The sequence below is a fragment of the Neodiprion lecontei genome, chromosome 1, assembly GCF_021901455.1.
Source record: "Neodiprion lecontei isolate iyNeoLeco1 chromosome 1, iyNeoLeco1.1, whole genome shotgun sequence".
Classification (NCBI taxonomy): Eukaryota; Metazoa; Arthropoda; class Insecta; order Hymenoptera; family Diprionidae; genus Neodiprion; species Neodiprion lecontei.
The window spans coordinates 36,687,299-36,703,127 of NC_060260.1; the positions used below are offsets into that span (position 1 = coordinate 36,687,299).

Sequence of the window (15,829 nt, forward strand, 5' to 3'; positions counted from 1 at the left end):
TTTGACTATGTCAAAGTTATTTAAATTCTGTTGAGTCTGTGCAAGAGCAATGAAATTCCCTTTCTTCTTTTTCGAGGGCGTAATTTTAGTGAGTGTGGACAGTATCTATGTGAGCTGCATGAATCTGTACTTTTAATTCAAATTAAGGGGTTAGGTGGGTTTCAAAATTTGAAAAAATCGAATTTTTTTTTTTTGCTTATCTTATAATTGAATATGTTGAGAATATTCCTTTAAAATTTTAAAACGATCCGAGTCATATTCTAAGAGATATAGCCTTTGGATGTTTCACCCATCAGGCTATAACCGAGCGTGACGCAGGTATATGGGGGCAGGTATATCGAGGAAGCTGCTTAGCTATTGTTCGTTTATTTTTGTGATGCGAATACTAGGCTTAGGACTTGCCGGATGTAAAAAATTCTGTGGTTTGATGGATATAAGTTCCTCATTCTTGAATGCATCAACAAACAATTTTTACGTTGATAAAATAAATGAGTGCGTCATAACTGTTGCCGAATCAATTTTGTTGTCTGCTGCAAATCAAGAAAAAAAAATTAACGTGTGATGAAAATAATGTTGAAGATACGACAGATGTTACCGTGTCAGGTGATGGCACGTGGAAAAAACGTGGGTTTGCATCATTATACGGTGTAAGTACGATTATTTACATGTTATTTGAATGTAAATCTTCAATCGCGTTTTTCTCGAAACTACATTTTTGAAATCGGTAGTCACGATTTCTCGAAAACTTATGAACCGATCTCTTTCAAATTTTGCACACTTCTTCAAAATAACATTATCTCGTGCTTGAACGAAGGAATTTTTTTTTTTTCTATTCCAAGTAATTTTTCAAGGCCATGAAGGGTGCAAATTTTACTCAAAATAAGGGTTTTTTGTTTTCAACGCCGCCAAAAATGTAATTTTTGTTTTTGTTTTTTTCCTTCGTCCAAGCACGAGTTTTAAACATCTAATAACAGAAAATTTTTGGTTTTTGCATTTCAGATGAATTTGTCATGAGTTATCCTGACTACGCCGAGAGAACTTTTTTTTGAGGGGTCATAGCAGACGACGTGTCCACGCCTTAATTTTCAATATCTTTCAATGAAAATTTCACAAACTACTTATAAAATATGTATCTTTTATGTGTCAAATTAATGGAATGAAATATTCTGTTGATTAAATAAAAAAAAATTCATAAAAATGTACCTATTTTGAGCTTTTGAAACCCACCTAACCCCTTAATGCGTCTAGAAAAAATATGACCAATATATGCACAATTGCAGAATAATATTACAATAATAAATTCGATTAATTGCTGGCGCATCTGACACTATATTAGACACAGTTACGTAATCTTAAAGTAACATTTATCAAACCTAATATAACATGTCATATATCAACTAACTAACAATAGCTTGTTAGTCCCCAACCATCATACTACATGTGTCTTATAATTAAATGTCCTCCATTGAATTGTTCTGTTAAAATATCCTTATACGGAATTTGAGCAAACTATATTTTTCATAAACATACAACATATCCGTAAACAGTGTAGTAGATATCTCATTGTGGTATAGACATAATCCTAACTATAGATACATGTACTTGTATTTAATAAATTGTAAGAATATATAAGAGTTATTTTAAGCTAAGCTTTGTCCCTTGTTAATACAAGTACACCTGTATATTTTATTTTTACTCATCTCGTTGTCTCGCTAATTTATATTTCTTGACTGACACTCTCCATCGCCGCATAATACAGATGTTTAAACATTTACGGGCCTACATTACTACACATTGTAACTTCAATCATTTTATCAAGATGCCGAAACATCTCTAATTCATTCGAACATCAACGAGAGTAACACAATCACACAAGTCTATATAATATACAGACATGTAAATGGAGGCCGTTACCGCTGTGTATTTGGTTTGCCAAAAACATACGCCATCCTTCTGGCAGCACCGCCAATTCGGCTACTTCAGCGTTGTGTATGAGAAAGGGCCCAATTTTCAGAGTTCAAACTTCCCGAGATCAGTGGCTAACGTCCACTGCCTGTCTGTTGATCGTTGTCAGTATCCCCCAAATCGGTAAATGTGTCGGCCCAGCAATTTCTGTTTTTTCAAAAAGAATAACGGAAATTATAATAGCCAATTGGAAATCATGAATTTCAAACATACCGTTCGTCCTCGAAGCTCTTGGATGACAAGAACGTAAAGATCAACCGCAATGGTACTTCAACAACGTTTATTAGTCGACGTACGCTAACGGACTGGTAAGAGCGGCGATTGAAATCATCAATTATTGTCAAACTATATTTTGATTGCCGAAGAGTGGTGTGGTCGAAATGTGTAAACGGAGTTGACGCATTTCCACCGTGAGATATAATGTGTATTACGAAAAAAAAAAAAAAAAACAATTGATCATCCAGAATAGGTGATTTCAGATTTCACGGTCATGTAAAGCGGATGTTGCAAAACTTTATATTTTATTTTAGTACACATATTTACTTGCTGTATTTTGATCTAATACGTTACAAAATGTCATTAAAATGAATCAGTAGATGTATAAGAGTGGGTTCTGGGTAAATTTGCCTGACCGACCGAGTACTCTGTCGATAAGGTAGATTGGGTCCAGAAGTCCCCTAATATACCTACTTGGATCAGGTACGGACCCCACAATTTTCTAAATGTTTCGAGTCTAGGTGACTGCAAGTCCGTTGAAATTGAAATACAGAGTGTCGAAAATTGTGGTGAAACTTGAAACGAAATGGAGTTTGGAATATTCAAACATCGATTTTGGCTTACATAATTATACCTTCGCTGCTAATTATTTCTTACAGTCTCTCATCGTCAGCTGGCAGTGAGTCACCGAGTAATTCCTTGGAGTCGAGTACCTGATTATAATTAATTCAATCTCCTAAAAGCTCTTAATCGTACAATGACAAATGGAAATCACAATAGCCGTTGAAACGTTAAGCAAAACATATATTACACTGTGAAATCGAAGAATCTTGAATTAAGCCTATCAGGTCACTTGGTGTGAATTTCACCCCAAACATTTTTTCAACTTCTCACAGAGTCTCTTAGTCGTGGAAATGGGCCTCGTGGCGCTATTCTTCATGCGAAACAGAGACCTGATTTTTTCACCAAAATATCATGTTTCGGGTCAATTTCACCCAATTTCACCCATTGGCCGTTAGGCGATTCTACTACGGTGTGAAGTACTAGGGTTGAGATACTAGTTGCAGAATCGGGGAGAACCAAAGCCTAACCCCTATATACAGGGTGTCTAATTTTAATCAATCCAGTCAAGTATCACAAAATCCAAAAGTGTGAAGGAAAAATCTTTCGGGCAAAAATTGCAAGGTTCAAAGGGGGAAAGAAGATGAGAGTGTCACATTTTCCGTATGTAGACACGGAGTATCACTAGCTTTGAGTTTTAACCTTGTTTCTTTTTTTACACAGAACAGTGTATTTCTAATTCATCGGCATCTGAAAAGGCATCAAATTCCGCATCAAAAGATACTCACACTCCCACCACCTAAGGTTTACTACGGAAAGTTCTGTATCGTACTAGGTTCTTTTTTTTTAAAGTTTTATCTTGAATTGTCTAGATTTTAGAATTTTTTTAATTAATTAATTTTTTTTCACAACTTTTGACCGAAACGTTTTTCAGTCACAGTTTTGGAAGTTCGAGATATTCGACTGAATTGATGAAAATGAGCCACCCTGTATAAGTCGTGTATCCGTCGTGACGAATCGCCGTTTTTTCACAGGGACCTCGCTGACGTCACAAATTGACCTCACCTTGACATTAGGCGTTGTCTTCCGGATGGCGCTCGGAGCATCTCCATTGTCCGATTAATCCTTCTGCTTGTTTTAACTCTGATAAAATCACCGTCACGTACCGTAGAGAAACGATTACGCCGCCGTTAGGCAGAGGTTTCTGCGGCGATGCGTGCCCACTTGCGTGCAGATGACCTTTCCATCTCCGATGCCCGGAGGTGACTTTGTTACGTTATACCTACGGTAGCAGCCTTGGTCCAGCAATTCCGGAATCGGTTCTACAAAGTACGAAACCGTACGCTCATTATACTGAAAAGTAACATAATCCTGAAAATTCAAGGACTAGAAAAAGTAGTCGAGGGTGAATCTACTGAAAATGATCGTGCGTGTATAATTATAAAACGTTGTGACTGAAATTCACGTGTAATTTATTACATGATTTATCTCATGAATTCGATCAGATGTGTAAAAAATCACATAATAAATTACAACAGTACAAATCATTAGATGTACTAGATCGAAAATCATACAACGATTATTTATAATTCACTGTTTGATTTTTGTCCTAGGATATCTGACGATTCGTGCTTTTGTAATTTACTACGTGATTTTTTTGTACTATATTACATCGAATTCACAAGATGAATAATGTAATAAATTACATGTGAATTTCAGTCACAACGTTTTATAATTTAACACATGATCATTTTCAGTAGAGGAATAAATAAGTTTGGTTGTTTTTTTTTTTTGACGAGTAACAGACGAGTTCTGTGCCGTCGATATACGAATGTTGGAACGTTGTTTTCTATTCCATCACTTCGATGATACGACACTCGAAAGAAATCAACGGGTCATTATTTTTAACCGACATATAACTCGTTATTGTTAACTTTCGAATTTGCAGGTCAATATGTGCAGTCTGAATTCAAATTTCGAGTCTCTACCTATTCGGAAAATAAGCCATCACGTTTGCACAATCGCAAAGAGAACTCTCTTCACTGGTATCACTTGGGAGCACAGTTGATTGTTTTCTTATTTCAGAAAATTACTGTGAAGATACGGTTCCATGGATGCGTTTGAATATTTTCAAAAACTTATGTAACGCTGTACGAGAATCAATGACATATTCATTATTCACCACAGACATAAATTTAAGTGATTTTTACGGTTAGTATGATGATAGAAGATGGGACTTTTACCAGACAGTGATTACGACACGACTGAATTCTTCTTACATACCTACATTTTATCGGTGGAGTTTGACAGACGCCTCGTTTTTCCGTCGAAAAATTTATAGTTTACAAAAAGAGGTGTAACAAAATATGTAATCGTTCGTCGTTACCTTGTTCGTGTAATTCTCACAATCCGTAACGTACCGTATCACACCGGATGCTTAAGCGACGAGAAATGTCCGAAGAAGAACGTTTCAATTCGTACTATACGTAACCGCAACAATAAAGGAAAGGTCACTGTATTACACCGAAAGAAGGATGGATTCGTTTGTGGTTTAGGCTGACAATGAGCTGAAAGCCACGAGGAAAGAATATTTTATCCAGTTTTTAATGTCAAGGTATCTTTTGTTCCTTTGAAGAACGATCAGCGCTCTCATGGCATTACTTTGAGTATTTTTTTTACGTGTAACATAACACAAGAATAAACGTGTAAGATTCTGGCGGGGGAGGGGAATTCGAGATCCTTGGAATTGGGTCGAGACCCGCGGCTCATTTATACCGGTAACGAAACCTTTACGCGATTGCCTATCGGCTCCTCTGTATAATGGAACAATTTATTTTGACTATCGCAACCCAATGAAAAAGGCGAAAGGGAACCACGCAACGCTTTCGTCCCACCTAAAGTTTTATTTCATTTGCATAAAACACCGCCTTTGCATATTACACTTTGCTGGGATCGCGCTAATATTCACACCATTTGTGCGGAATTTGGTTCATTGGCCAATCCCAAACGCAACACGGCACAAGTGGGCACTAATTTATTATTAAACCTGTTATACAGTTGCAATCGCGTCTCACCCGCATATAATTATTATTTGAAAATTTCTCAGGATCAACGAGACTGACTGAATTGTAATTTGCGATCATGCTGTAGCGTTCAGAAATACATTTTGTTAACGTCAAAACTTCCTGTATACGTATGAAAATACTGCGTATTATACATTTGAACGTGATTTCGAAAGCGCAGCTTCGCATTTATTGTTACATGCATTGAGAAACAGACAAATTTGTCAAAATTTTCAACCCTGAAAGACGCAACGCATCAAATATGTAATATGTGTAAAAAACGGAGGATAAGTGAATAATTCTAGTTGTTACAAATTAACAGATGAAAAGTTATTTCTAGCCAGCATCAACTTTTCATAAACTTTTACAGTTATGCAACACGAAAGAAATTGGACTCTATGGCTAGAGAAAAAAACCGAAAAGGCGAGTATTAAATGGATGCAAAATTCGAGGCCTTCATTTCCGATCATCTTCAAAACAAAAGAATTCATGGATCAATTTATATCATAATCAAGATCATGGCTCACTTTTTTCCTACGCAAAATCGTCGCTGATCCGTGAGAATGAATTATTATTTGCTTCCTCGCTTGTCAAGTTTCATGATTGGGTCCGTCAAGAGATTTTGCGCGAATTTAAGTATGGAACATATTGTCTGAATATATATATATACTGAACATGAAAGAAAAAGCGTCTCTAATCAAATTGACTAAGTAAGATAAATCTCATCACACATACGAGTAATCCGTGCAATTATAACGCTGCACACAACACATCAAAGACTATCATATTTCTAGGTGATTGATGAAGGAATTACAGAAAACAAAAAATCCTTAACCATCACGGAAACAAATTGAGGTTAAACAGTAATTGAAATTAACTAGTTGAATGGATTGGGCACTTAATCCCACGCACAGTCAGAACGATATGTAAAGGTGCCCCAAACCGTAATATTACATCGTATTTTTTTTTTTTCTCTTTTTGTCCATAAAACTCACCAAAAACTGTGATAAATTTATCCGATTCTCCCGAATCTCTTGATCAGCGGTTATAGCGTAACGAAGATAAAAAAATAAAAATGACTCTGGCAAGTTATAAGATCCGTATAGAATAATATTTGTAGTAAAACGAAACCAGAAAAACAAAAGATGAAAAAAAAAAACCAAATCCCAAAATAATATGTAAATACATATTTAAATAGGAACGAAAGGATAAATCGCTCAGACGGTAAATGTTACGATATGCAGAAATTAGCACACTCACGTTTAACAGACAGTTGCATGGTGTTACATAAATACATAGACGAGGTGTAACGCACGGCAGGATGATCGTATCGCCTCGACCGATTCCCTACAACGCCGGCAGCATCATTAATTGAGCCGGATGATGAGTCGTCTTACAGAAATTATCTGGCGGCAACGGACTCCCCGTAATTTATTGCCATCGATACGCCGCAATGCGGTGACAACATAGGTACACCGATTACCGTATAATACTTTTTCACTCACGTGTGCGTATACACGAACACATGCGTGCATACATGCGTGCGTATACGGCGTTGCATTAAGTTGCCGAGTGGGCGTTACGCCTCGCACTCTTGCTCTCACTTGAGCTTGCGACTCGTCGGGTATTTCCACCTGATCGTGAGACGGTCCGTCGTCCGCGTGACAAACCAGATATCACAACGAGGCAGGACGATTACTCGGCTGAATAATCGTTTCTGATAAGTGACGTGGGTACCTACTTTATCGGCTCGATCATAGCTCTGCCCCTTAATTCCGGCGCAGGACGATTAATCTCGTCACCCTTTTCGGTGTGATATTACGTTGTATGCAAGAGCTGTTCCAGGGCGGTGCTTTCGACGATTACAATCGCTTTGCACCAGTTTTGCAACGGACTGACTGTGTTCAGCTCGCATAATAAAGCCAAAAATGGGAGAATTTTACGACCCCCGGAGTAGTTACGTCGAGCAACGCGGTTTAGAAGCCAGTTTATAGTTTTTAAAATATTGCAATGGAATGTGGTAATGAGGCGGAGGATTTTGTCTATTATACCAGTTATACAGGTAATAATACACGCGTAACCTGCACAAGCATGAAAATTAATCACTTTTTACGGTGTTGTTTTAACGACGTATATATATATATATATTCGCCTTAAAATAATGAGACACTTTTTCTCTCGACCAATATATTATTGTAATATAATATGGTTGAGATACGTGCGGCCTTATCTGTTACGATTATTAATTCCTTTCTGCATTCCTTGGTAATTTTTTATTCATAAGTCGACAATTTCAGAGATTACGAATAAAATTCTTACGTCCGCTCAGAGGAACGCACAGTAAAGTGCCGCAAAGGTGATGGATGTCGATGCCGGGACACGACAGTGCGCCTCTGCCTTTCAACGCGTGAATAATACGTCATTTGCAGTTGGAGCAATAGAGATTTCATACCTGCAATTTCACAAACACGGAATAACGCGTCGACTTAACCGTTTAACGTTATACTGAATATAATTATGACGAGGATGAGAGAATGACCCGTACAATTATTTGTTTTGTTTTTTTTTTTTTTAACCACATTTTCTATCATCTGTAATTAAGCGAGGAACGCGTTCGATAATACAAATAATAATGCGAATGAAAACTTTGCAATAATATTGAAATTTAATCGATTTTGAGAACTTGCCAAGAGAAAGCGAAAGAAAAAAACAATAAATAAATTTATTCGGGGTCATCCGGGCGAACAAATATACAGAAGATCTCACCCTCCCACCTTGTATGTTTAAACAAAAGAATAGTCGCATGTTAAGGTTAAGGTGCGATGCTGGAGCATGTATTTATAAAACACAATTTTTTATCCATATTTTTCCGTGTTTTCTGCACTTTCTTTACTTTTATCTGCGAACCTGTTATTTAAAAGTGCAAACTAGAATCACAAAGGCCCCGATAATCCAATAATTAATATCGATTTTACAAAATCGACAAATTCCCCGTGCCCCCTGTAACTAACTGGCGACCCGTGCATTTCTATTTACCGCGATCTGAATCTCGTATATACGTATACGAAAGTGCATGCAATAAACGAGCGGCTGCAAGTTTAAAGTTCGATCGATCCCGCGCATCGGATCGGACCGGATCGGATCGGTGCGGAATCCGTCCATCCAGGCCATCATCTGCACTACGAGGGCCCGGCGTTGCAGTGAAAGGAATACGCCCTGCGACGATGATCCGTGTCGGATTTGAATCCAAGCAACCTGCCCGGCCGAGATTGTCTGCGTAATATACATGCATGTCGGTATTACACACACATATGTATATACGTATGATACTCGTGGCGAACGCAATTCCAGATGGATACGTACAAAGGATATATATATATATGTGTGTATGTGTGTGCGTGTGCGTATACATGTGTTATAAATGTTATAAATGTTATATATATATATATATTAGACGGTCGTGTGCACGCGTAGTTCCTTGCCTTCTTTGTGCCTCCCATTGTGTTCGCTGAAAGACGAGGTGCAGGCAGGTACTCTCAGAGGTTGTTTCTTGGGCGCCCGATGCCCCCTCTTCGCGAACCCGGAGGGGGCGCGTTACCCACGGTACCCCCTTATTAACCAAGAACCGCGCTCAGCAAGTTAGTATAAATTCGCATCGTACTCATCCGTATTTGCATCAGTACCTGCAGGACTCGCCTACCGATTCGACCGAGTATCAAATTACCAGCAATTCCCGATTCACTGAGCTCTGCAGCGCGGTTGGATCCCTTCGCAATCATGAAGATCTTCGTGAGTGAACGATTTCCATTTTTTTTTTTTCTCTCTTCCCTGTATCATCTTGTACCTACTCCATTTTATTTTTATTTTTTTTTACTCTTTTCGTTACCGTTTCGCGTGACCGTGGATTTTTATTTTTTATATTTTTCGACGGGAATTTTTTTTCCACACCCGCGTAAATACCCGATTTCTCATCACACCGATTAACGCGTTGCAGATTATAGCGGTATTTGGACTCGTGGCGGTGGCCCAGGCGCAGTACAACAGGTACAACCCTCAGTATAACTACAACACCAACGGGGGTAGAAATTGGGCGATCCTCAAGCAGAACCAGGACAGCTCTCCGGATGGCTCGTACGCTTACAGGTGAATTGCAAACTTCGATTTAAAATAATAATAATAATAATAATAATAATAATAATAATAATAATACGCGAAGGTCGAACGGCCGTCGTAAATTGTTAATCTTAGGGCTCGTATTATCCGGTATTAATTATGTTTTCCTGGACCGCATTCCAGTCTGAATTATCGTTATTAATTTTATTTAACGACATTCGTTTCGCAAGATTCTCTGCTTCTTCGTGCTTCATATTATATTTCTTTTCTTCTCTTCGTTTTTTTTTCTTGTTTTTTTTTTTACGTCATTTGATTCATTTTATGATTCGCAATTATTCTCATACCTTGCCTACTCGAAGGACGTGTCGTTCACTCGGTATTACGTATAACGCCATTATGATCGGCACCTATACTTTAATTGTCCGGCGAATTTGATGGGATGGGTTTATTCTCATCCTTGGAACGTCAGCTCCACCGGCGTGTACGAAAAAACATCGATGATTGCTATTTTTAGACACCATAATTTTCTTTTTCTAATCGCTGAGGGGAGGGGAGCTTTTTGTGTTCTATATCCAGGGTATCGACCAGATTCTACGGTAGCTTTCACTACCATTTCGAATTTACGGTTCAAGTAGGAAAATACCGATCGCAAATCGGTATCAAAACCAAAGTTGTAGATAATTAAATTTCCTACAAGTTTAGTTATAACGATTTTCAGTAAAAACTTGAAAATGAACGAGTCATTTGACAAAAACGAATTTCCCCATAAATTCAAAATGGCGATCGAAGCTACTGTAAGATTTGGTTCTCGTTCTGGATTTAGTCAAAAAGACTTTGTAAATAAAAAGAGAAAATTGTGGTATGGAAAAATTGCAATTTCAAAAGTACATTATAACTGAACTATCTTTGAAACGACTGATAAAGTGATAGTTGAAATTTCGGTATGAATTTTATTTCCTAATTCTTTGGTGTATATCATTTTTTTTTTCTATCCGAACAAAGAGACGGCTACACAAGCATGAAGGAACGGTGGATAATTACCTCTGATTTTAATCGTTGAAATAATACGCCGTGAGGCTGCAGTACATGAATACAGGCATTATACAGCGGTTCGCAACACTTGCGCAATACGACATAATTAGCCCGACCATGTGGCCCACACGTTTCCGTAATTAAAACTGGGACATCCTTTGTCCGTCTAATCCGAGGACCTTGACCTACGGGAGGTTTTTCTTGTCTCCGTCCGATTAGCTGGCTAGCACGATTTTAATCAGGCGTCAATCTGGTACCCAGTTCGATCCTCGGTCGGTAAAAACAATCGCCAATCGAATCCTCGACTTGGATTAGTCACTTGTCGAATCTTCGGATCGCGATTATAAATTCCGACAGCTTTATTACCGGCAATCATCTGCCGTAATTGACAGCGAATGACCGGCAATTACGCATGGATATCGGCGGCACGGTGCGGAGAGAGGATTAAATTTATCACTGGCTATTTTTGGAAGCTGGTTGCAGCCCGCGCGCGATATTCTAGCTGGCCAATTATTTCAAAATCCGCACTTTAGAAATTACCGTTTATATATTCTGCATTCACTGATTCCTAACCTGAGTGCAGGTGATAATTTTTCTATTCAATTTGTCGGAATTAGATGATGAAAAATTTTAAGTCAACTTAGTGCAAAAGAGAAAAAAAAAAAAAAATTGGGGAGAATTGATTATGAAATCCAAGAAATCTTGGGCCGTTCGGATTGTGAAGTATTTAAATATTCTTTATTACTTCGTTGCGATGCATTGAGAAAATATTGCACGGAAGCCACGCCTCGAGGCTTTCGTTACAGGATAATCGTTGGGATTCATAATGGCGTTGCGTAAACCGTCGCATCGCGTCGATCATATATATCCTTGAACGGAATCGGATAAAGGGATAACATTTTATCCGACTGCATAATTTTTCTCTCTGATGAAAATCCAGAAAATCAGAGTGCTAGCAGCAGCTCAATTATCTAGTATCATTTTCCGAACCGATAATTAGAAAGCTCATCCGATCCGCATAAAAAAATGTTGACTTGAATCAACAGTAAAATCTTATCTTGTTTCTACAAAAAATTGATGTGCTCATTAGACAAACTAGTTTGACAAAAAGTTTCTTCGAATAAAAATTAAATCCGTTTCCCGTAACAAAAGCCTCACGTTCTGGTGTTTTCTGTGAAACTTGCCGCTCAGCGCCGTCAGATAGGCAATCTTAGGTACGCCTCGAACAGGCAGAGATACACGGTGTACCTTGTGTTGCCTATCAGCCGGCGCAGATCGGCAAGTTTCACCGAAAACTCTCGTTATAAAATGAAAAATAGATATCTGGCTTATCGTTAGCTCGACTCACCCTTACTCCATTCTCTCCGCATTCCAATCTTTCAGCTACGACACGGAGAACGGAATTTCCGTCGCCGAGCAGGGACAACCGAAGAGCTTCGGACCCGGCAACCAAGTCGAGGTGGTCAGAGGCCAGTTCAGCTATTCGGCACCGGACGGCACCCCCATAACAGTGACGTACTACGCAGACGAAACCGGGTTCCATCCCAGCGGGGCCCACCTTCCGACACCGCCGCCAATCCCCCGGGCGATCCAGAAATCCCTGGCCTTCAACGCCGCGCATCCGGAGCCCCAGACGCCTTACAGGAGATACTGATACGGTGTGCCTGCAGCGAAATTGAGGAACCGAGAACTCGCACCGATCGCCCCGAATCGCGACCCTATGCCTACATTTTAAGTCCGAGGCCAACCCCCCTCCTCCCTCCCCTGCCCCGCCTTCTCCTCCCTCCTTTTCCCTTGCGATCCAATTAACCAATTAACGATGCCACAATTATTGCAACTCGCGCGACTGTATAACACCTATGTTTAGCCCGCGATATTCAAGTGTTATCTAATTTAAAAAATTATCCAATCATTATCTTAGACGGTATACTCCGTCGGATTATACGCCTGTCTTATTTTCTTTTCATTGATTAACCCAGTGCAGTGATTGTACAATTATTATTATTTTTGGTATTATTGTAATATCCATGCACGAATAAAAACCTGGCATATGCAGTTTATTTACAGTTATACGAGTCTCGTTGCTGACGTTTTTTTTTCCACCCTTCTTCTCCTGTAATTTACATCGATTATTTTGTCTTCTCGGTCGGAAATGGAGCGGAGTAGAAGAGTCGACTGGATTCATAAATCGTTGAGTTTAGTATGGGAATATTTTAAAGAGGCTAATTTCAGAGAGTTGTCAAGACAAGAAGCCAATTACGCGGTGCATCCTTCGGTTGAAACTGTAAAACTTGGCTTCGCAATGCAGTTTTACACGCGATTTAGTACTTGATATAACAATTTTTATGCATATCGACTGGCGCTGGGTCGTTAAATTTTGCATAATTGAGCAAAATCTATTAACACCAAGAGCGACGATTGGCATTTAACAGCTCATTATTTAGTATGGTGCAAGGCGTGGTTTGTCAAGGAGTGGCTGAATAAAAATAAACAAAAGTAAATAAAATGGGTAAAACTTGGAGGTTGTCGAATACCAATTTCGTATCTATAATATGTATAATTGCTATAAACCATGGAATTATTATGTACATGGATATATACTATTGTATGCGTATGTAAATTTTGCTAAAACCGGGTTCGTGTCGATGAAATATTAGTGATCGTAATATCGTGATAAAGGTGAGCCAGTGAAAGCAGGACATCATCACTTACCTAGACCTATTACACAACAATGTGTCAGGGTCTAACGCGGCATTCGGTCAGGCGATTCACGTACATTTTACAAAATCAAATAATATAAACCACCCAGATCGCGATTTTGTTCACAGCTTTTAATTGCGCTCGTATTAAACGTTTTCGCAATTTTTACTCTCGAGTCTTAACTGATTTTACAGTTTCGAAAGTACTGCTTGTAATTAGTCAATCAATCGCAGTCTTTGAACCTTATTCATTGTTCACCGTTGCCGATTAATCTTCTCTCGGAGAAAAATTTACGAGGCCTTAATACAACGATGATTGATGTCTTCTCAATTGCACGTGGTGAAAACTACAACAGCGTTGAACAGGGCGCTGTTTCACCATGAGAGATTTTCAATATCTGCAAACCTGTTAGCGAAACGATTTTAATCCGCGAATGGAAACATGTTTGTGATGTATCGCGAAAAATTCATACAATGGATGATTTTCAACGTATGACGTGTGAACAATGACCGTGGGAATTCTTGTTTGAATCTAGACACAAGAGTTCACGTTATGCGGCGCAAATTTATTGTTCTTTCTAAGACAAGCTCGGCATTCTCGACTTCGCGTTCTCTGATTGTTCTTCCGCGTTCGTATCAACTCAAAAGTGTTGCACTGGCTTATTAGACTCGTTCATTGTTGAAAAATTGTCGCATAATTTTTTTCTACCAGAGACGAATAAGATTGTTACGTAAATTTTGTGTTTTGGAGAACGTACGCTTCTCGAGATAGACAATGGCATGCAAGCGAAAACAGCAGAGGCTCTGCTTGTGACGACACGATTTACGCATTTAAACCGAGATTTGAAGATATGTAGCCAAAATACCGAGTTACGTAAAATTAATTGCTGGTCTGCAAGTAAAATTTCTCTTTTCATCTCGCGATCTTCATTAATTACGTTTAAACACACCGGTTTTTGAATAATTGTTATTGAATGTTGTTTCTGTTCCGTGGGCAGAGTGCAAACTCTATCGATAAAGTCAACGCTGTACAATGTTATCCCCACCGCTCCTTATACCGCTGACTTTCAGGTCACTTTTAATTACGCAGAATGAAAATAACAATGGAATTTTTCCAAATCTCTTCAAGAGGGATCAAACGCGTCTCGAAACAGATACGAGATGAAAATTTCCAGGGATAAACAAAAGATTAAAAATCCCACACCGCGATAAATTTCAATACAAAATAAAAATCAGTTTTGTAACCTCGACCAAAAAATCTGGATACACGATACTATTCGGCTCGGTTTTATCATCATTTGTACAACTTTTTTTTCCAATTATACCAAAAATTTTATATTGGTTCCAGGATAAATCAATTTTCAACCTCACTCAACTAGAAAAAAAAAATAATATGGTAAATTAAATAAATTAACTTGACGTTGAAGTAACCAGAAAATTTAGTATTCGTAACTAAAACGGTACTGAATAGTTACTTGTACCACATTTTCTCGCAATTCAAACAATACTTAAATCTTTATTGCAACAAATCTTGTATTTGACTACGATTCTCTGGTGACTACAACAGATGAAATTTAAAACTCGGTAGAGGAAGCGTAGATTTTATCTGTATGTGAAATTCTATGATATACGGTCGATTGGAACTATCGGATCTTCGGCAGGGCCAATTAGCGTTTCTAAAATAGGATTAACGATCGTTTATGTAACGATATCAGTATAACCTGTGTAACAGAGCACAGCTGTAATAGATTTGAAACTTGACACGTTACCTCACCTCGCGGTGTGCAGGAGGTCAAATTTAACGCGTAATATTTTTTTGCCCAATTTTAAGGCCCTGTAATTAACGTTGAAAATTGACGAGATTTCGATCCCTACTATATAATTAAATTGTAACCCATAAGTGTATAAATTTTAACGATGAGCAAACAAATATCAAGCAACATCGAATCCCTTTCCTCCAGGTAAACGTGTTCACTTTGACAGGCGTATATTTTGAATTAACACGGTATCTAGCGGTTAAAAATTTTCGATCAGTTATGGAGTTGCGATATTACATCTCTCCGGCATGCGGCGATTTCTATCAAACACGAGGGTCTTGGACAAACGGCCGAACATCCTTTACGTCGATACGATATTAATCGCGATAGCTCGTGAGAATCGCACGCACCACGGCCCGAATCC

The 15,829-nt window shown here is 38.5% G+C and overlaps 1 protein-coding gene and 1 long non-coding RNA gene across 3 annotated transcripts; one reads left to right on the top strand and one right to left on the bottom strand.

Moving 5' to 3' along the window:
* Nucleotides 1–848: 848 nt before the first annotated feature.
* LOC124294467 lies at nt 849–12,418 on the bottom strand. 2 transcript variants are annotated; one of them, XR_006904337.1, is made up of 3 exons: nt 12,298–12,418; nt 3,808–4,064; nt 849–2,112 (listed from the first exon to the last, which is right to left on the bottom strand). It is a non-coding gene; the product is annotated as an uncharacterized LOC124294467 (long non-coding RNA). The 2 variants fall into 2 exon arrangements; XR_006904339.1 differs by lacking the exon at nt 12,298–12,418 and adding an exon at nt 5,129–5,273.
* On the top strand, nt 9,440–13,019 carry LOC107219837 (endocuticle structural glycoprotein SgAbd-2). The gene is made up of 3 exons (XM_015658177.2): nt 9,440–9,593; nt 9,799–9,947; nt 12,333–13,019. Exons 1-3 carry the CDS (start codon nt 9,582–9,584, stop codon nt 12,601–12,603), a joined length of 432 nt encoding a protein of 143 aa, XP_015513663.1. The 5' UTR covers nt 9,440–9,581; the 3' UTR covers nt 12,604–13,019.
* Nucleotides 13,020–15,829: the final 2,810 nt, after the last annotated feature.

Coding starts and splice junctions, on each gene's coding strand:
- LOC107219837 (XM_015658177.2), top strand. Junction 9,948..12,332: donor GATGGCTCGTACGCTTACAG/GTGAATTGCAAA, acceptor CCAATCTTTCAG/CTACGACACGGAGAACGGAA.